At 38.7% G+C, this 20,734-nt stretch overlaps 1 protein-coding gene across 1 annotated transcript in view; it reads left to right on the forward strand.

The window, feature by feature from the left end:
* The window catches only part of ABCA13 (ATP binding cassette subfamily A member 13), a gene marked incomplete at its 5' end in the record, with an annotated part of 484,952 nt that overhangs the window by 247,556 nt on the left and 216,662 nt on the right, over positions 1-20,734 (forward strand). The window contains 1 exon segment of the mRNA XM_079150399.1: positions 19,773-20,027. Within this exon segment, the coding sequence (XP_079006525.1) occupies positions 19,773-20,027 (255 nt within the window).

Genomic DNA, 20,734 nt, shown 5'->3' on the forward strand with positions numbered 1-20,734 from the left:
GTTATATCCTCTTGGTGAGTTGATTCTTCCTATGATGAGGGTCACCTCAACATCCTTCTTTGTATCTTGCAATTGCTTTCTACTTATCCTATTTGTTGTGATTTAGTATGGAGACCCTGGCTCTATTTTGGTTACTGTGTGCATAAAGACAGTAATATAGTTGAGTCCTGTTTTTCTTTTTAATCAATGCAACCAATTTACACCTTTGATTAGAGAGGTTTATCTATTTATATTAAAGCAATTCCTATAGGTACCCCTTAGTTTGCATTTTGCCATTTGCTTTTTGTATGCTTTATAGCATTTCATTCCTCTGTCCTTATATTACTTTCCTGTGTTTCTTTGTTTTCATAATGACATGTTCTGGTTCTGTTCTCATTTTGTTTTATGTGTATTTTATAAATATTTTATTTGTGTTTAGCAAGGGGATGTGATAAAATATCCTAAAGTTATAAAAATCTTGATGCTAACTTAACTTCAGTCACAGACAAAAGCTTTATCATTTTGCATCTCTACTCCACCCACATAAATTATTGGTGTCAAAAGCATACATAGTATATATAGATTTTATATATTATGTAAATTATTATTTATATGTTAAGTATTCATTAACACAGACATACTTTTTAAGATTTACGCTTTTAAATTCTATAAAAAATAAAAAGTGGAATACAAAGCAAAATTATAGTAATTATGATTTTTATGCTTGTTCACATAGTTGTGTTTCCCATGGAATTTTCCATCTGATGTGTTCCTGAGTCATTCTCTGTTGTTTTGTCATTTCAGCTTGAAGACTCCCTTTAGCATTATTTCTGGAGCACCTCCATTAATGATGTACTTCCTTAGCTTTTGTTTTTGAATTTCTAATTTTTCCTTCATTTTTGAAGGATATTTATGTCAGATATAAAATATTCATTGAGTTTTTCCATCACTTTAAGTAATTATTCACTGGCTTCTGGCATGCAAGTTTTCTCCTAGGATAACTGCTTAAAGTCATTCTTTGTACAGGACCAATCTCTTTTCTCTTGATACTTTCAAGATTGTCTTTTTTTCTCTTTGACTTTGATAGTCTGTTTATAATGCATCTTGGTGTAGGTCTTTGGGTTTCTCGTGCCTGGAGTTCACCAAGCTCCATGTATTAGAATATCCCTGCATCCTCAAATTTAGGAAAACTTTTGCCTCTTTCTTTCTCTCTCTTCTCCCTCTACAAATTTCAAATGCACATATTGGTCCACTTGATATTGTTCCATAGATCCCTTGGACCCTATCTACTCTTCTTCATTTTGTTTTCATTCTGTTCTTCAGACCCAATTATTTCAAGAGATATTCTCATGTTCATTGATTCTTTCTTCTGCCCATTCATATCTACTCTTGAACTCCTCTTGTGATTTTTTTTTCCAATTTGGTTATTATATTCTTTATTTCCAGAATTTTTCTTTGGTCCTTTTATATATCTATTAAAATAGTTTTATCTCTTTATTTAGTTCTCATTGCTTTGCATATTGTTTTCCTGATTTCCTTTAGTACTTCATCCATATTTTTCTTTAACTTTTTGCAAATATTTAGGAGTTGTTTGAAAATCCTTAGCATGCGTTTCTCCAGAGATGGCTTCTGGATATTATTTTGCTCCTTAGTACGGGTCAGGTTCCCCTATTGTTTTTATTCTCATTGTTGTTTGTTTTGTTTTGCTTTTGTTTAGTTGGCTGGTGATTGGTTGGTTCTGCTTTTGGTTGTTGATGATTTGAGTGTGTGTGTGTGTGTGTGTGTGTGTGGTGTGTGTGTGTGTGTGTGTGTGTGTGTGTGTGTGTGTGTGTAGTCGTTGAACACTGGGTATTTTAATACAATAGGCACTCTTCCTCATCTTTGCTGATTGGTGTGGAAGGTCTTTGTCAATTACTGTTCTCCTGAGTCTTGAGATCTCCCTGGATAAAGGTTTATGTTCTTTTCTGCACATGAATCCTGTTTGGATCTCTGCAGATACGTACTTTTTTTTTTCCCTTCAGATTTTCCTTGACCAGTTTTACGTGTTTTAGCTTCTCAAAGAGTCTTAACCTTAGCTTCATTGCAGGGCTAAGGATACTCTAATGTATCCTCTGCCCAAATTTCTTGCCCTGTGCTCCCATATATCTGTTGTCCTCCTTCAGTTTCCCTGTCCTGTGGTGTTCACCAGTGCCTTCTGTGGCTTCAAGTCTCATATCCTAAAAATGCTGCTCCATGCCCTTCATGCTCTCATATCCTAAAAATGTGTGAACTTTATGCCCTGCTGCCATTCCTGTGTGAATGTGAGCTTTGCTGCCCTTCCTGTGTGAACTCTGAGCCTTGCTGCCCTTCCTGTGTGAACTCTTGAGTCCTTCTGTACTTCCTGTGTGAACTGTGAGCCCTTCTGTACTTCCTGTGTGAACTGTGAGCCCTTCTGTACTTCCTTGGTGAACTGTGAGCCTTGCTGCCCTTCCTGTGTGAACTCTGAGCCCTTCTGTACTTCCTGTGTGAACTGTGAGCCCTTCTGTACTTCCTTGGTGAACTGTGAGCCCTGTTGCCCTTCCTGTGTGGACTCTGAGCCCTTCTGTAGTTCCTGTGTGAACTCTGAGCCTTGCTGCCCTACCTGTGTGAACTCTGAGCCCTTCTGTACTTCCTGTGTGAGCTCTGCTGCCCTTTCTATGTGAACTGTAAGCCTAGTTGCCATTCCTGTGTGAATGTGAATCAGGCTGCCATTCCTGTGTGAATTCTGAGTCATGCTGCCCTTTCTGTGTGAACTCTGAGTCACACTGCCATTCTTCTCTGAACTTTGAATACTGCTTTCCTTCCTGTGTGAACTCTGTACTCTAATGTCCTTCCTGAGTGAACTCTGAATCCTCTGGCCATTGCTGTGTGAACTCTGAGCAATATTGCTTTTCTTGTGAACCTTGAGTTCAGTGAGACATATACCACTGCTGGAGTGGTTTTTATTTATGTTATTGTTAGCATCAAGAAACCAGGCAGCACCTTCAATTCTTGATTTGAAATTTTTCTTAACTAAATATGTGATTTTGTTGCTTACAAATCCCGCTTTCCACATAACTGCAAGGGACAGTTGTGCTAAGTTCTTCCACCCTGCATATGAGGATATCCTTTTTCCAGGTTCAGATAAAATGTTCCTGTTTCTTTTGAGCCTTCTGGTCAGCATCTTTAAAGTTTGTTTTTCTACTAATAGTCTTTCCAGGGAAATTTAGACTTCAAATTCTCCCATCCACTGCCCACTCCTGACTTCAAACCACCTGTACATTTTTAAGTATTTTTATGGCAATTATCCATTTCCACTTACCAAAATTTATATTAGTTTTCTATTTCTGTTAAAAAACTATCATCAACTTAGTAAATTAAAGCCATACTTATTTATCGCCTTGTGGTTTCTTTCAGCTAGAGTTCTGGGCACATACAACTGGGTTCTCTGCTAAGGACCTCATAGGACTGAATTAAGATGCTCTCAGATGGCGCTATCCAGAGCTCAATGTTCCCAAACTCATTTTAGTTACTGGCAGAATTCGTCTCCTTGGGGTTACGGAATTGAGGTCCTAAATTTTTTGGCTTGATGCCACTTTGGGCTGCTCTCAGTTCCTAGAAGAAACATTCAGGTCTTAATTACATATCCCTCTAAAAATTGTAAATTTCTTCTTCGAAGTAAGCAGGAGGGTCTCCATTTTAATTACTTTAATGGCAGCTGATTAGGGGCCTTAATTATACCTGCTCATTCTCATCACCTTTGTTATGTGATGTCTAATCATGGGAGTAACAGCCATCATATATTCAAGGTCTTACTCTCAAAGGGAGGGGACTATATAGGGACCTGAGTCATGGCATGTCATTTTGAACTTGAAGCTACCCAAACCTTATTATAACAAGCTAATCTGAAGTTCCTTGACTGGAGCCTTCTGTGTATTTATTAGCTATTTGAATTTCCTATTTTGTAATGTTGCTCACTCATTTTTCCCCATGGACTATATTATTGTTAATAGTAGTGTTTAAAAATTTTTTTTCTCACATAAACTGCAAATGTCTTATAGTAGATGACCTAGACCTTAATTATATAACTAGATGACACATATTTGTGTCACTCACCCAGATTGAAGTGGGACAATACCACACCTCACCAGGTCCCTTCTGTCCCCTGCAAGTCAAACCCCTCCTGTAAGGGTCATTCTATCACTTGAGAATAATTGAACTTTGTGCAAAAGGAATCATACAACACTTACAGAATTTTTATTTCTATTTATTTTGTCTCTAAAATCCATCTATTTTATTCCTTATGCAATTTTGATGTAGTGATATTCCAGTTTACATATTTTGTCTCTTTGCTCTACATTTTGTAGGAAAATTTTACTTTAATTGGACATAAATGTTAATTTGTCTTTCAAGTCTTAGTATTTTACCTAAATGTGTAATTTTTGAGCATTTATTTTAAGATACATTAATTAATGACTTCCATATGTTAGAATAAATTTAAAGGAAGTGAATTTCTTACAAACATTTTGTTATTATAAATATTTAGGATAATTTACATTGAGAATGTATTGCCTAAATACAACCTCTTCTTTATGGCTTATACATGTTTGGAAAAATGATAATTTTGTGTTCTGAATTTGAGCACCATTAGGAAAACCCATGTATGTATATTTGAAATAACATGTGCAATTAGTTTTTACTAATGCTATGTGGAAAAGAGTGGTGTTTAGGATTTAATAAAGAATCCCTGGAAAAGAGAAATTACAGTATTTTCCATTATCATTGTAAAATATGTTTAGAAATTTTTATTTATTCCTTAGATTACAAATTTCAGAACTGAAATGTCATTTTAAAAAGTATTTTGTTACTAAATAAGGAGTGATTACATTAAAACAAAGTTGGTGTGAGATCAACTACATTTGCTAATTTTACTATGTTCTGCAAAATGCTCATGTAACACTCAACACAAGGCCTCTACCTAAGTCCGATTTAAGTTCCTTAGTAGATATGACTTTATCAAAATGTTAGACCAGGATACCAGTGAGGTTGTGTATTAATGTCTTCTAAATGAAGTGATTTAGCTTCTTTTTTTTCCTTCATGTGATTTATACTAGAGAAATCCAATTTTTAGAATAACCATTAAGAAAAGGCTTCCTGCTCATATTGGTGCCCCTGAAGATTACTCTTTTGATATTGATTTCTACTCCTGGCACACCTGCCTGTGGGTACCCCTTCCCTCTACACAGGCCATATGTCTTCTAAGGACTAGCTCTCAAATAACTCACTGCTTGCTTCTCTGAGAGATTGATGAAGGCTAAATAAAATATAAAATATATACTTTTTAATCATAGGGACCCTAGTAGCTCCATAGAAATGAATTATGGAACCTGATGCCGGGGACTGCACATTTGTCCTTGTGTCTGTGCTAAGGGTGTGCAAGTCCCTTCTTCCTGGAGAAAGACACTATTTATTAGCTCCTAAGTGTATCGGACTCCACAGTGGGTGCCTCATATGAATTCCATTTTCTCACTGCATCCTCACAGTCAGTTTTGAAATAGGGGTTCATCTCTGCTATTTGAATAGGGAGACTGAGGTTTAGAATTGTTATCTGACTTGCCCAAATCCTTAGTGTTTCCAAAGTGAAATTCCTGTTCAGGCATTAAAAACTGCCATGGCAGTCATGTGAGAGCTTTTATCCTTTTTTGAAAAGGCTTTCCCAATAAACTAATGTTTATTATAATGTTTAAATATGCAAAGATAACAGAATTAACTCGTTGGCTTCTAGAAAAATAATAGCTTCCTTCATCAGGATGATGACCTGGAGAGTTTGTTTAAACACATTACTAAACTTCACTCCTCAATCATCTGACGCAGTAGGTCTGAGATGAGACATGAGAACTTGCATTTCTGATAAGCTTCTAGGTGATGCTGTTGATCCATGTCCCACATCTTGAAATCCACTCATTTGGTGAGAGGAGAATTCTTTTTAGTATAATAAATTATGTCTTTATTCTCTCTTTATACTGCTTTCTAAGAGGGGACTTGTGTTGTGGACAAACCTGTGTTCCCCCAGATTCATATGTTGAAGTTCTAACCCCCAGTACCTCAGCATGAGATTGCACTTTGCATATATGACTTTTAAAAAGGTAATTAAGGTTAAATTAGGTTGGTCTAATCCAACAACTGATGTCCTCATGAGAAAGGAGATTGGGTCATAGATAGATGCAGAGGGACACCCATGTGAAGATGAATGGAGAAGGTGGCTTTCTATAAGCCAAGGACAAAGGTCTGCTGATATCTTGATAGCTTGACCTTGAACTTCCAACCTCCAGAATAGACAATAAATGTCTGTTGTTTAAACTTTGCAGTCTTTAGGGCTTTATTATAGCAGTCTGAGCAGACTGATACACCTGAGCAAGTTCTTTTCTCATTGAACCTGCACCTCTACCATGTGAGAGGTTTGGTTGGTTGATTTTAAGCTCCAGTAGCTTGGCTGTAGCATGGTGCAGGTTTATGCCATTCTGCTTGAACAACAGTAAAAGCTGCCCTCCTCCATGGATGCTGGTCCATTGCACAGCATTCTTCTGGTCTCAGTTCAAAAGTTACCTCTTCTGGTTGCTTTTCTTAAACCTTCTGGGCAGTTATCCACTCTTTTCTTCTTGTTCTTCCCATACTTATCTTGTGCTTCTTTTATAGGAGTGACTTTGCAATTTTTGGTTATTTATTGTATGACAGTAATTCTCTTCCAGTAGACAATGTTTTTATCATCTTGTGTTTGCAGGTTGTATAGATTCTCAGTAACAGGGCTCCCACTGCTACCAGGGGATGTCTCGCTGGTCAACTCCTACAGCCTGCCTGGTCGGTTTCATCAATTCCTCTTCTCAGATGTCTGGCCCTTCCTTCTCATGCTGCCATTGGAGGCCTTCCTTTCTTGCTTCACAGAAAAAATATCAGAAAGTGTTTGAAACCCTACTCCAACCTCTTACCCCTCCCATCTGCATCCTCTTGTCTTTCCTGTTCCAGGAGAGAATGGGTTCCTCTTTGTCATGAGTGGCAAGCAGGAGTCAATGAGAGTAAATTTGGTCCAAAATCAATTGGCTCTTATTTGATGCTGATCACACAATTATTTATAGTTATTCTACTTTTAGTCACACCAATATCACATATAACTTAATCACTAAATTATTATAAGCCCCGAATAAACAAGACTCACTCCTTACTGAGACCCATTCCTAAGGTCCACTCCTGTGTGACGTGTCTTGAGTCTAAGGGCAGCGACTCCCAGAGGTCAGTCAGGAAGACAGCTCAGGAGATCTTGCTGGGGAACTCCCTCCGGCCAGAGTCCTGATTGGCGAGGATGGTTGGAAGGCGAAGGAGGGCAGCGAGGTCACAGCAGGCAGGCGGAGCTGAGACGTCTCAGGCAGGATGCACACGGGCAGCTCCGCTGTCACTTCCACAGGAATGTCTCGGTCATGGTCAGGGTGATGGATGTTTCAGCAAGCAACGAGCAAGTCAGTGAGTCCCCTTCGGGCTTGGCACAACACTGGCGTCATTGGTGTAAAACGGGGACTGGAGCTAGGCTCATCATGAGTCCTTTTAAATCCTTTTTATCAGACCCTGACAGCGGGTCTTGGTTCGAGGGAAGTTAGTTATCTTACTCGGGGTCAGTTGCACGTGTCTCCAACTTGGGGGCAACGTCAATCTTATCTTGGGACAACACCACATCATTACCTCATTACAGCACAGAGCACTCAAGTTATTTTTTTTTTTGCAAGTTACACAGCACAAGTTGTTTTTTGTAAATTGCACAGCACACAGACTGTCACACATTTAACTTTGCTCCTTACACTCTTCCCAGGGGAGACAATTCCTCTGGCATGATGACTCCCCTTTCCACCTTCTGAGTAAGAACATTTTGCTCTGCATTTCAACTTTTCCCCATCTCCTGGATCTTTTCCATTGAGATTTAAAATATCCTTATGGCTCCTCCTTTCAGAAAAAGCAGAAAGAAACCAAACTTGCCCTGGGAGCCACTTCTCTTTTGGTACTTCTTCATCTTCCCTTTTTCCAAAGAGCTTCTTTCCCAAAAGAGTTGTCAAGACATGCTCTGACTCCACGTTCTCACCTCCTGCAGGTGTTTTAGTCCAACCAGGTGTGTGTTTTCCTCGCACCATTGCATTCTGAAGGCCTATTCTACTTTCTTTGGCCCAGAATGACACTAACCTCCGAGGGCATCATCCTCACTCTCTGAGTCGTTTCCTATTCCCTCTCCTGGGGCAAAGCTCTTCCTGGACTCTGAGATGCCCACTTCTATTTTTCTCTGAGTACTCCTCAGTTCACCTTCTACATCCTCACCTGCACATTGAGTTTCACAAGGTCGAACCATTCCTAGACACTCTTCTCTACTTACTCTGTAGTCTTCCCATGGAACATTTTGTCCCAATCGAGGCTTCCTTCTTGTTTTAGTGATCTTTTTCACTGCTGTGACTAAAGGACCCAACCAACACAATTGTCGAGGAGGAAAAGTGTATTTGGGGGCTCACAGTTTCAGAGGTCTTAGTCTGTAGAAGGCCGGTTCTATTCCTTGGGACTCAAGATGAGGCAGAACGTCATGGCAGAAGAGTGTGGCAGAGGGAAACAGCTCACATGTTGGTCAGAGACTCCACTCTCCAGATAAAAATAAATGCCCCAAAGTCACTCCCCAATGCCCACCTCCTCCAGCCACACCCTACCACTTCAGTTACCACTTAATTAATCCCCATCAGTGGATTAAATCACTAATTGGGTTAAGACTCTCATAACTCAATTATTTCTTCTTTTAATCTTCTTGCATTGTCTCATGTGAGCTTTCGGGGTACATCACATTCTAAACCATAACACTCATCCCTGTGCCCCTGCCACTCACATGTCTAGAGTTGGTTCAGATTGCTTCTTTGGGCTGCGACTACCTCTTAGCATCCCCATCTCAGCATGTTTATGCCCAACTCAAACTTGTCACCCATACCCCCTTTTTCTCCCTCATTGTTCTTGGTGTGAAAGAATATTGTTGTTCTCTACCTAGTTTGCAAGCAAGAATGCCAGTGTTGTTCATGAAACTTTTACTCTCTGCCTTCAAATACATTCATCTCTAAATTCTATTAATGTGTTTTCTATACTGGAGAGATTTCTTTAAAATTAAGTATTTGATTACATTATTCTCTCAAAAATATTTGATAACCTTCCATCTTCCTGGATCCAAATCTTAAGATAATAATATATGGCCAGGGTCCCCACCTCTACCCTTGCAACTCTTCCATTTTTTTTTCTATTCATTGGATTATCCCCAGAGTCTTCACAATTGCTCCTCTCCCTCCTCCAAAGTCTCTCTCCTTTTTCCCTTTTCTCCAAGATGATCCCTGCTCATTCTTCAGTGAATGATTTACTTGTCCCTTTTGCAATGGGGACAAGTTACCAGACGGGGGAAGATCACACTTATAAGCGCCCAGATCCACACTTATCCTTCACAACACCTGTGACAAGTTGCATTTAAGTAGTTAATTGTGCTTGTTTAACATCTTTGCCCATTCAAAGAATGGAAGCCCAAGAGGACAGGGCCTGGAGTCATTCTATTTATTGCTGTACTCCTAGCACTGAATACAGAATACCATGCCTTTTCCTAATATGCAAAGAATGCATATTTGTTCTCTAACTGATCAGAAAAATGGGTAGATGGCCATTCATGTTGAGAGGCAGGTGGTGATCACGAGGACTTACCTGGGTTTCCCTTTTTTAGGGTTTCTGATATGTGTGAGTCAGGCTATGCATTTGGCCTTTGGAGGTGCTCACCCCTTCTTCCATCCTCCCTGTAGGATGCTCAGCTTCAGTGCCAGCCACACTGAAGGACCATCTCTGAACACTATGTTCATGACATAGTTTTAAGAGAAGGGACCTTTTCAAAGAAGATTTAAAAACCACCTGAGTACTTATTAAAATAACATGTTCTTAGGCCTAACTTTCACCATTTTTGATTCTGAAGATGTGAACATTTATAGTTTTTAATAAGCTCCTCGAATCTCTATAATTTAGATGGCCTGTGGTTACTACTATTAAAAAAAAAAAAAACCACACACCCTATTTGATTCCTTTTAAGTTTAAAGTTCAGGTGAAAGATCACAAATCCATGTAATATTGGAAACATGGTTATTTTCTCTATATGTCATAACCGTGGCTTTTTTTTTTTTTTAATGAAGCCTTATCCCCCCATGTGAGATCTGAGATTGCATTTAAATTTAAATTTTTAGCATTATAGCTTGTCAGTACTACTTTACATAAAGTTCTGTTCTTTTTTTTCTCCCCCATAATTTAATCCTCTGTATTTCCTTCCTAATTACTACTACTTCTGATGGAAAGCAATTTTGGCAGTGATTAATTTGAAGGTTCTGCAACCTCTCCTTTGCTTTTTAAGACAATCCTGTTTGCACAGCCCATTCTACATAGAGCTGCTGCAATTTTCTGCCTCTTCAAAGAACTATTCCAAATTCTGTGTGTGTCTCCCAGGCTTCACCATGTTGCTTGAACCAGAGTGCTGTCTTTTCTTCTTTGTCCACATTTCCTTGAACTTAAAAAAACCACTGTCCCTGCAAAGCAAGGTGGGGAGGGAACATGCTGATGCCAATTATACATGCCAAAGAAGGTTTGTTTTCCACGTTAGCTAAAATCAGCAGAGAGCTAACAGCAGGGTGCTCTGTAGAAAAGAGTCTGCCAAAACAAAATAGAATTGAAATTGACTTGGGCAGGATAAATGCTGGTGGCAGGTGCCAGGAAGCAGCAACTTCTATCAGGGGCAGTGGGAAGTTGAGAGAGTGTGTGAAGCTGTCATTCTTGCATTCATGCAGATCGGAGCTGCCAAGGAAAACTCCTAAGGCTGGTGATGAACAGTTCCAGTCCTCATTTTCTGAATTGGAATATCATCTTCATGTGAAACAATTGATAAAGATGGGCTTCACTCATCTTAAGAGTAATCATTGTCTCAAAAGTAATGATGGAGGGGCTGGAGTTGATGCTCAGTGGTAGAACGCTTGCCTGGCCCATGTGAGGCCCTGGGTTCGATACTTAGCACCACATATAAATAAATAAATAAAAGATGCATTGATAACTATATATATAATGAGATACTCTGGGTATGGACCCAAATCTAAACATAAAATTCATTTATGTTTCCTATATACTTTATGCACATAAGTCAGAGGTGATTTTATATAATATTTTAAGTAATTTTATTCATGAAGCAAAATTTCTTGGTGTGGCATTTTCTATGGATAGCATTGTGTTGATACACAAAAAGTTTGGGCCAGTTCAGAATTTGGATTTTGAATTAGGGATGATCAACCTGTACCTTAACTCCATCCTTTTCCCCATCTCCTTAAATATCATCCTCCAGTAAATAGAGATGCCTTAGAATAGTGTGAGGAGCAGCTGTATTTATCTCTCCTAAAACTATACTACAAATGTGTGACTTTGCTTTGTCAACTACTTTAACTTTATTGTTTGCACTCTGAAAATGATATTGAAATGGAGCCACTGTTGGTGACTCGAAGACTTCTCTTATCTATCACCTTCTTCCATCTAACCTTCACATGGAGTTCCCCAAGGATGTCATTCCTACTTCTCTTCTATATTCAAAACACTAACCATTAATATTTAAGTTGAAAAATTAAATCCACATATACCAATCTGAATAAATCTTGAAAATATGCTACATGAGCAAAGGTTTTGATATGCTACTCATTGTATCCTGTATATATAAGATTTTTATTTTAATCACAGTGTTATATATGCACCCAGTAGGTGGAATTGTCAAGGCTGAAGGTGGAATAATGAGGTTAAAGGAACTGGAAGAAATTCATAGGTGGTATTAAGTTTTCAGAATAGGAGAAGAATGGACCTAGGAGAAATGAAAGTCTCAGCTCGATCATGTGATAAAGAACTGAATCCAATGCTTGGTCAATAAACATCCTATTACTCATTCATCAGGCACTATTGAACATCTTATTTGGGCTGCTGCAGAGTGTGCTTGAAGCTGAAGATAGGATACACTAAGCTCCATTTGTCCCACTTACAAGGACCTCATCCCCTGTGAAGATGGCAGATATGTCGAAGGTGATGGAAATAGCAAGGGAGAGGAACATAGGTCTCAGGTGCAGATGATTTTCCTTCTCTTTTAGCTATGTTTATTGACCCTCACTATGTTCCAGATGCCACCTCAGGGGCTCTTACTTGCATAATCATCAATAACTTTCCCCAAATGAACTGTTTGAACCAGTCATCAATCAGGTAATGCCTGACATCTGAGCTCTTGTGTTGGGACTAATGACACGTTAACTCACTCAGGCTGACTCCTTACTCCCTGGCGAGTGAGCTAGATCAAGGCCTCACAGGAGGTTTCAAAAGTTAATGACGATGAATCGGACCACCATCAGGGATTGGTTAACAACAGTTCTGCCAATGTGATCAGCCCGTGCTTGCCATATAGTCCTAAGGGACTCTCACCTGTGTGAACACCCCATTCCCTGCCTTGCTGACCTTTAAGCTGATTGGTTCCCGCCTAGCCTCCACCCTACATAAAAGCTGTGTGACTTCCTCAATAAACGAGTTCCTGCTGTGACTGGTCTCCCTGACACGTCTGATTGTCCTCCGCTGGAGGGTTGAGGGGCTGAGTGCGGCGGTCAGTCGGCCCTACCTTTCCCGGTCTGTCCTTGTTGGGGAGTGGTCCCTTCCCTTGTCGTTGGTGGAGAAGAGCAAGGGGGCTTAAGACCCCGACACTCTTGTGCCCATGTGTTGGATACCTCACCTATCAAATGTGTTCAGTACAGGGACCAGAGACAGGGTTCAGGTTGAGATCATGATTGGGGTGCAGCAGAGGCACCCCTGACACCATTTCCTTATCTACCAATTGGAACTGTGAAGGGAGCTCAGGCTTAGAGACAAAATGTGGGACCATTTAGAGGCTGTGGGAAGACCTGTGTTTGGTGCATTTTGGAGAAAACCCAGTCTCAGCACTTTGGTGACTTGCTTAGGTGGTGGAAGTGCTAACAGACTCTGCTTGGGCTGCACCTGGTGCCCTGAGGGTCAAGTGACTGTTCAAGGCAGGCATCCTCAAAGGAGTTTCAGCAAGCTTTAAATTATTCAAAAGAAGTAACTGAGTCGTAAGGGATGACCCCATTCCAAAGTGAAATCCTAATTTGATGCCTTGAACATTTTGGCTATTATAATCATAGTGCTTTTCAAAGAATCACATCAATAATACTTCAGCTGTATAGCAATTGGGACCTTCAGTGGCGTAACATGTAGAGAATGGTTCTTTTATCTGGCTAGCTTTTTTCCCTTTCTTTTTAAAGAAAAATTTCGTTTTGAAAAAGCTGTTAGAAGAAAGGAATAGATAAGGATTATATAAGTTGAGTAAGATGCAGTTGTAAGATTGTCAATAAAACAACATAAATATAGCCTCCACTTATTAGCTTCTTTAAAGAAGTAAACATAATTAATATTGAGTTAGCTTTTGAAAAGTATATTTAATCAAGATTATAGTGATGTAGCATGGTTTTAAAATTGTATATGTCTGTTTATATCACCATGCTTAATGTTTAATACATGATTATATTTTAAGCTTTATGTTGCATTAGTAAGCACACAAATGCCATAAAACATTTTCCTTTTTTTTCTTGTTTTTCTTTTCATTTTCTTTCCCATGTCCTATTTCTTCTACCCCCACCACTTCTTTCCTGATAAGTGAACATTTGATTTTGTTGTTTTTTTTCCCCCCTTGGGGAAATAGAAATAGCATGAATAAAACAATTTATTCATGATTTATATAAATGTCATACAACTATAGATTTCATTGAAACAAAGATTGAAGACTAACACATCTGAGTTTTTTTGTTTTCTATATCGGGAAACTGAGGAAAAATTATCTGCCAAAATATCCAGTACAATCAGGGTAAGCCAGGGATGGAATGCAGGCATCCTGACTCCTACTGATGGATTGCATGGCTTTTGCTGTGAGACATTTATAAAATCATACCCATTGGAAAGGAATCTCATGATTTAATTAAAATATATTCCCCAAGAAAACTTACAGCATTATTAAAGTTTCTATACAATTTATGTGATTCTTCTGCACTAGGGTGGTGAGAAACAGATGGGATGATTTATGTCTCTTCATGTCTAATGAATTTTTGCTGTCCAAGGTCATGACTGGAGTTCAGGAAAAAAAGAACCTCATATTGTTCCTTAAAGAGCTTAGCATATTTCTGTCTCATAATCTGTGTCTTGCATCAGATTCCTTCTATTTCTGGACCTCCTGCACACCTTGGTTATCCTCTCTACCTGTCAGCACATGCCTTTTGAATTTTGAATGCCTGGCTTTGTTGGCCTCTGTGGAGGAGCTTCCTGTGACTTCCACAGCATGCATTCTGCCCTGCTGGTTGGGTCTAGCTGACAGGTTTTGGGTACCTAATTGACTCCATTCCAAGACCAGAAGTCTCTTGAGAACTTTCTTCATGTAGCTAACCTGAGGACCTGCCAAGGTGCTGGCATTAGTAAATACTGTATTTCATTCCTGAAAATTTCATATTATATAACTATATAATTATATAATTATATTACAAGATAATTATTGATTACAAGATGAATAAATATTCATTGTTGAAAAAAAATGGAAAATTGTGAAGAAAATTAAAGTAGCCATAATCTCATCAGACAAATAAATATGAATCTTCAACTAGGTTGAAAAATGTTCACACAAACACAACTTTTTGGATTGAAACACTTTCTTCATCAAATACTATACAGAATATAGAAATTATTTGGAAAAAAAAAAACTTTTGTACTGAATATGTGTACACCAAAATTCTATTTTTCTAGTTTAATATTTGTCTTTTTAGTGAATAGCGTTCATTCTATATTATTTTATAGTACTTTTTCATCTGATATGAGTATTTTTCTGTAAGTGTGAATTTAATATTTTAATCCTTCCTCCTTTCTTTGGTTAATGCATGTTGTTAGTGTTCTCCATCTAAGATATTTGGGATTCAATTTCTTCAAGTAATTGACTCTAGGGTCAAATAGGAGGAAACAGGTATATAGAAGCAATAGAATCAAAACCTTATACTTCGGGGGTAGATGGATCTACCTCTTTCTCAAGTGCTGAAACCTTCTCTACATATCAGTGAGTTCAAATCATATTCATTGCTATTATCACACTCAGCAGTACAGATGTGGGATATGCCAATATGACAGTAAACAAACACAGTAAGATATATCTTCAATCCAATGCATCATTTTCTGAAGAGAACATTTTCATTTATCAATATCCCATCACTTTAAGCTGTCATGGGTATTATATTCCTGCTTGTATGTATTGAAATTCATACCAAATAATGAGTTTTGGGTTGAAAAAGAGGATTTTTTTTTGTACTTGTCTACAAGTCCAAAATTTAAAAACTTTTGAGTCCACACATGATGCCACAGTAGAAAATTACATATCTGATTTCATGTAATGGGTTACAGACAAAGCATAGTTATACAAAAAATATGGTATAAAATATCCTTTGGGCTACATGTAAAACATGACTGTAAATGTGGTGTTTAGACTTGGGGGCCCATTCTCATCATATATATGTATGAATATATATATATATATATATATATATATATATTCATACATATATATGAATACCCCAAAATTTGAAAAAAATAATGAATGGGAAATTTTTTTGTTCTCAAGATTTTGGATAAGGGATTCTTAACCTATATTTTAATTTGTTTAATTCCCATGACTTTGACTATTTTCCATAAGATAAAATCAGTCACTTTGCTTTAGATATTTCATGAATTTGTTTTTTGAAAATAACACAACTGATGGATTGAAATTAAGCAGATCAAAGAAGCTCCATATCTGTTTCCCATAAATGACTCTAGAGATCTGCTCACCTACCAGCAGTGTATAAGACCCATTTCCTTGAATCCTCAATAATATAATATTTACCATATAGATGAGTGAGAAAGTCCAATTCTTATCTTATTCTACAATATTCATATGCTGACTATTTTATAGATGTTTTATGAACTGCATGTTATATGTTCTTTTTGTCTGTGTTTCTTTTTGAGTATTCATCTTATTTTTATTAACATGAAAACATTATGTCGGTAATGCTTCATTTTACAATATTGAGGAACATTTTGGTGAACTCAAGAATATGTATATCCTATTCTGAGGTGCCTGATAAGTCACTAGGTGTTAGTTTGAAAAACTGTAGCCATTGACCAAAAAACAAAAAGGAAAAGAAAGAAAGAAAAGTAAGTAGGTAGGTAGGTAGGTAGATAGGAAGGGGGAGAAAGAAGATAAGGGAAGGAAATAAAAACCCAACTTTAGACACATCCCTTAAGTAATTTGATGGTTGGAGTTAATGGGGATGCATAATTGTGGATGTAACTAGAGTCCTTGAATATAATTGCACTCATAAGTCAAATAAGACAATTCATAACAATTTGGTCCAGCATTTTAATTTTTGTCCGTTAAATTATTCATGTGAATACTTTTATAAGTTTAGCCATGAATATTTGATTGGAGTTGAATTCATAACCATAAACTATCTCAGTCTTTTATTTTTTCTCATTTATACCCAATTAACATATATGGGAAGGTAGAGACAGTTTATTCTTCTTAATATATGACACACCTTTCTCCACAGACTTATTGAGGTTGTCTGATGAACATTTACTATGACTGGAAGCCAATATTGTGCCTGTTTTGATAGTTTAATAAATGTTCTAATAATAATTTCCCTCACTTTCCAGAGGGAAAATGTTATGTCTCTTTTACAAATGAGGAGATGACATTCAGAGAGTTTAAGTAGTTTTCCAGAAGTCACACAGTATGTTGGAGACTAAGATTGGATTTGCATCTGGGTCAATGTGAATATAATTTCCTTTATCCCTCCATGGTATTCATGATGAGTCAGTGGAAACATGAACCATCATTCTCTGTCTCTGTCCCCATGCCAACTCCATCATAAGGGCAAATTTGCCGAGTAGATATTCAATATTCTCTTTCCAATACATGAACGAGTATTTACAACCTTTGCCTGATCTGCACACACTCATCTGAGAAGGTGCATACTTTGGCAGGCTGCAAGGCGATCAAAATACCTGACAACAACAGCCTAGAGGAGGGAACATTTATTTTGGCTCATGTCTTTAGAGGTTCAGTCCATCGTCTACTGACTCCATTGCTCTGAGCCCATGTGAGGTAGGACATCATGGCAGAAGGGTGTGATGTAGAAACACTTCTCCTCTCATGGTGGCCAGGAAGTAGAGAGAGAGAGGAAGTGGAAGGGGCCACCAAGAAGATGAACCCTTCCAGGGTACACTCCACCCACCTCTTCCGGCTTTGACAAACCTGCCTGTAGTTACCACCCAGCTGGTCCATTCAAACTGGGATGGACTGATTAGGTTATGGCTCTCAAGACCCAATCATTTCACCTCTGGATATTTCTGCATTAACCCAGAAACTATGGGGAACATCTCATATCCAAATTCTAACAGTGGTTAAGTATCGGTAGTTAATTGTCAATATCAAGCGATGCTACCTCAGGGCTAAGTTTTGGGTTGTGCTTTCTGATGGGTGGTGACTTTAGTAGTAGCAAGGGATCACAGGACCCATCAGGGACCTTCAATTCCTCTTGAGCCTGAACAGAATAAGGCATGCTGCTTTACAGGGGAAAACTCCTTAGTCGAAAGGCAGTGAAGACCTCAGGCAATTATCTCAATTATTACTTTAATAAATCCAGAAAATGGGCAACCCCAAAATATCTCAATTATTTTAACTTGAACTAGATAACTCCCATAATTATCTTAGTACATCTGAATACATAATACCATGAATTGGTTGTTATCCAGCATTATAATCTCATAAAGTTATCAAGAAGGGTATACATAAAATGAAAGATTCACATTTAGTTTAGTAATATACCTTTTCTTGCACTAAAATCTCTCTATAGGCTGATTTAATAACTACTTCATAAGAGCTTCATAAGAATCACCATTGGTAATACATTAAATCAATGGTTCCCCGGCCCAGCTAAGCACCAGAATCCCCTGGGAAATTATTAAAAGGCACATTTTTAGCTCTGAGTCTTTGGAGATTCAAGTTTTCTCAGAGGTGGGGCCTGGAAATCAGCATGTTAACAGAGTTTCCCATTGAATCTGGTATGTAGTCTGATTTTAAAACTATTCCTTGGAGCTCCCTCTTTTATGGAGTGAAGTGAGACTCTGGGTTCTAAAACACAAGTCTAACCAGGAGACTCCTGGGCTTGGGCATATTCAGCCAGGTGCAAGAGACTGCCAGGCCCGTTGTGTCTTAGACCCTGACCACCTTTCACTTATCCCCTGCCATTCCCCGTGCACAGGTGCCACATTCTGCTCCCTCACAGTTTCACAGAATACCCCTTGCTTCTTCACTTCTCCTTCTTTGATCTATAAACATCCACATTTTCCTGACTGCCTGAAAACTATGGGATGGTAAGCATTCCACCCAACTGTCTCCATGGCTGTACTTGCTTTCCCCTTTTTGCCTTGAATAATGGAAACTTGCTTCCTGGTACTAACTCAAGTTTGCTCACCTTGACCACAACACTTGATTTCACCATATCGGGTATTTTATTTACACTTTTGTCTTAATTCCTCTGTTAGGCATTTTTGAGGACAGAAACCACATAGCCCAGGGCCTGCCACAGGGGGGAGGGGGCAGTGATTTAGGTGAATGAAGGAATAGGTTCAAAGGTGCATTTTCATCCCCAGCTACACCCTCAGCAGCTCTGATTGTAACACTGCTAGAAATAATTTATCTTACAAAATGATTCAGTTTCTTTAAAAAGAACTCATTTGCTGCTCTTGTATTAACTGCATTTCACTGTGGTGTTTCTGAGCCCACATCTGTTCTTTCATTAGACCCCTTTTCCTGTGGAATACTTTGTGTTTAGATTTTCTGGAGTTTCTTAGAGAGAATCACTGGGGGAAACCATTGACACCGCTAATTGACCAAGCTGGTCCTTCCCATGAGATGTTGTTTTAAGACCATAGTCATGGGGTGGCTCACATTTTGCTGCTACCATTGTTGTTGTTGTTGTTGCTGTTTGTTTGCATGGAATCTTTAGCCTCCATTGAAGCATGTGTATAGAGATTTCTTTCTTTTTTTGTGTGGAGTCTCCAAATGGTCACTCTTGAGGGAATGTGGTGAAGATGATCCATAGATCCATGGTAGAAATGGGGGAGGTCTCACAAGGAGAGAGCCCCTCTGTCCTCCCCCAGAAACTCAATTAGTATCTGGGAGCTCAAGAACCTCCTGCAGTTCTTTTGTCTTTGATTCCTCAGCATCCCTCTAGGTCTCAGGCTTTATTTCAACCAATAAAGGTTGAGGCCAGGCCTTTTCTCCTCCTTAATTTGCATGCGCCCCTTTATCTTCAGGAGCAGGAACTGAGTGAACCCACAACAGCACTTTACCCTGAATTAACACTGAAACAGCTGGTATGCTAACTCTCCAGTACATGGGTGTGCAAAGACCCCATGTTTCCTCTTGATATAATATCCTGCTCTTATTTAGTCTGATATTCCTGTGGTTTAAAGAGCTTAAAGGTCCTGAGGGTTACCTGTGGGACAAATGAAGAGAATCCTTAGAACCAAGCAGATCATGGGAGCCATGTCCATTCATGTCAGACTCACTGCTAACTTTGTACCCCTGCAGGTGACTTTCCTGTGAGGATCCCACCTACACGAACCCTCATTGCACCTGCTCAAGGTCACCAGCTGCTTCTCAGACAGGTAGCTGCACTCCTGAGGAAGAGGCTGCTCCACACACTGAGAGCCTGGAAAAGTACAGTCTCAGACCTGCTGCTGCCTGTCCTCTTTGTGGCTTTGGCCATGGGCCTGTTCATGGTGCAGCCTCTGGCTACCGAATACCCTCCCCTCAAACTGACACCTGGCCACTATGAGAGGATGGAAACTTACTTTTTCAGGTAAGAAACTTTTTCTCTTTTCTTTCAAATTTATGGAAAGATTATGAATAAGGACAGATTATAAATAGTGTCATAGACTGAATGTTTGTGTTTCTCCCTAAATTTTATTTGTGGAAATCAAACTCTCCATGTGAGAGTACTTAGAGTTGAGTTCTTTTTGGGGGGCGGTGACTAGGTTAGGAGGATGAGCCCTTATAAATAGGATGAGTGCCCTCAGAAGAAGACACCAGGAAAGTAGCTTGCATTCTTTTCTCCATATGAGAATACTGTTAAAGAATCCTTAAAACAATTAACTTTGGTAAATTTTTTGAGCAAAGCAAAGCAGAACAGAAATGATTCATGAATCAGGCAACTCCCAGAACCAGAGCAGGTTTTGAGAACTTCAACCAACAATTACCAGAAAGTATTTATAGAAAAATAGAGTGAGGAATAGAAAAAACTTACTTTGTTTAGTCTATTAGATCAATCAATCAGTTAGTTAAAGCTTCATTAATCAGCTGCAGTGCCTCCTGCAATCAACCAAAGTTGAGTTCCTACAATTAAATTTTATGTTAGTTTGGTATGTTGGACCCAGGGCAGATGCCCATTCAACATTCATGGCCACCCAAAATTGTGTTTGACAATTCTTTGTCATATGAAGAAGAGAGTCATCTGTAACTCAGAAAAGGGCCCTCAGGAGAACCCAACCACACTGGATCTCTGATTTT

The sequence above is a fragment of the Sciurus vulgaris genome (assembly GCF_902686455.1).
Source record: "Sciurus vulgaris genome assembly, chromosome: 8".
Taxonomy (NCBI): domain Eukaryota; kingdom Metazoa; phylum Chordata; class Mammalia; order Rodentia; family Sciuridae; genus Sciurus; species Sciurus vulgaris.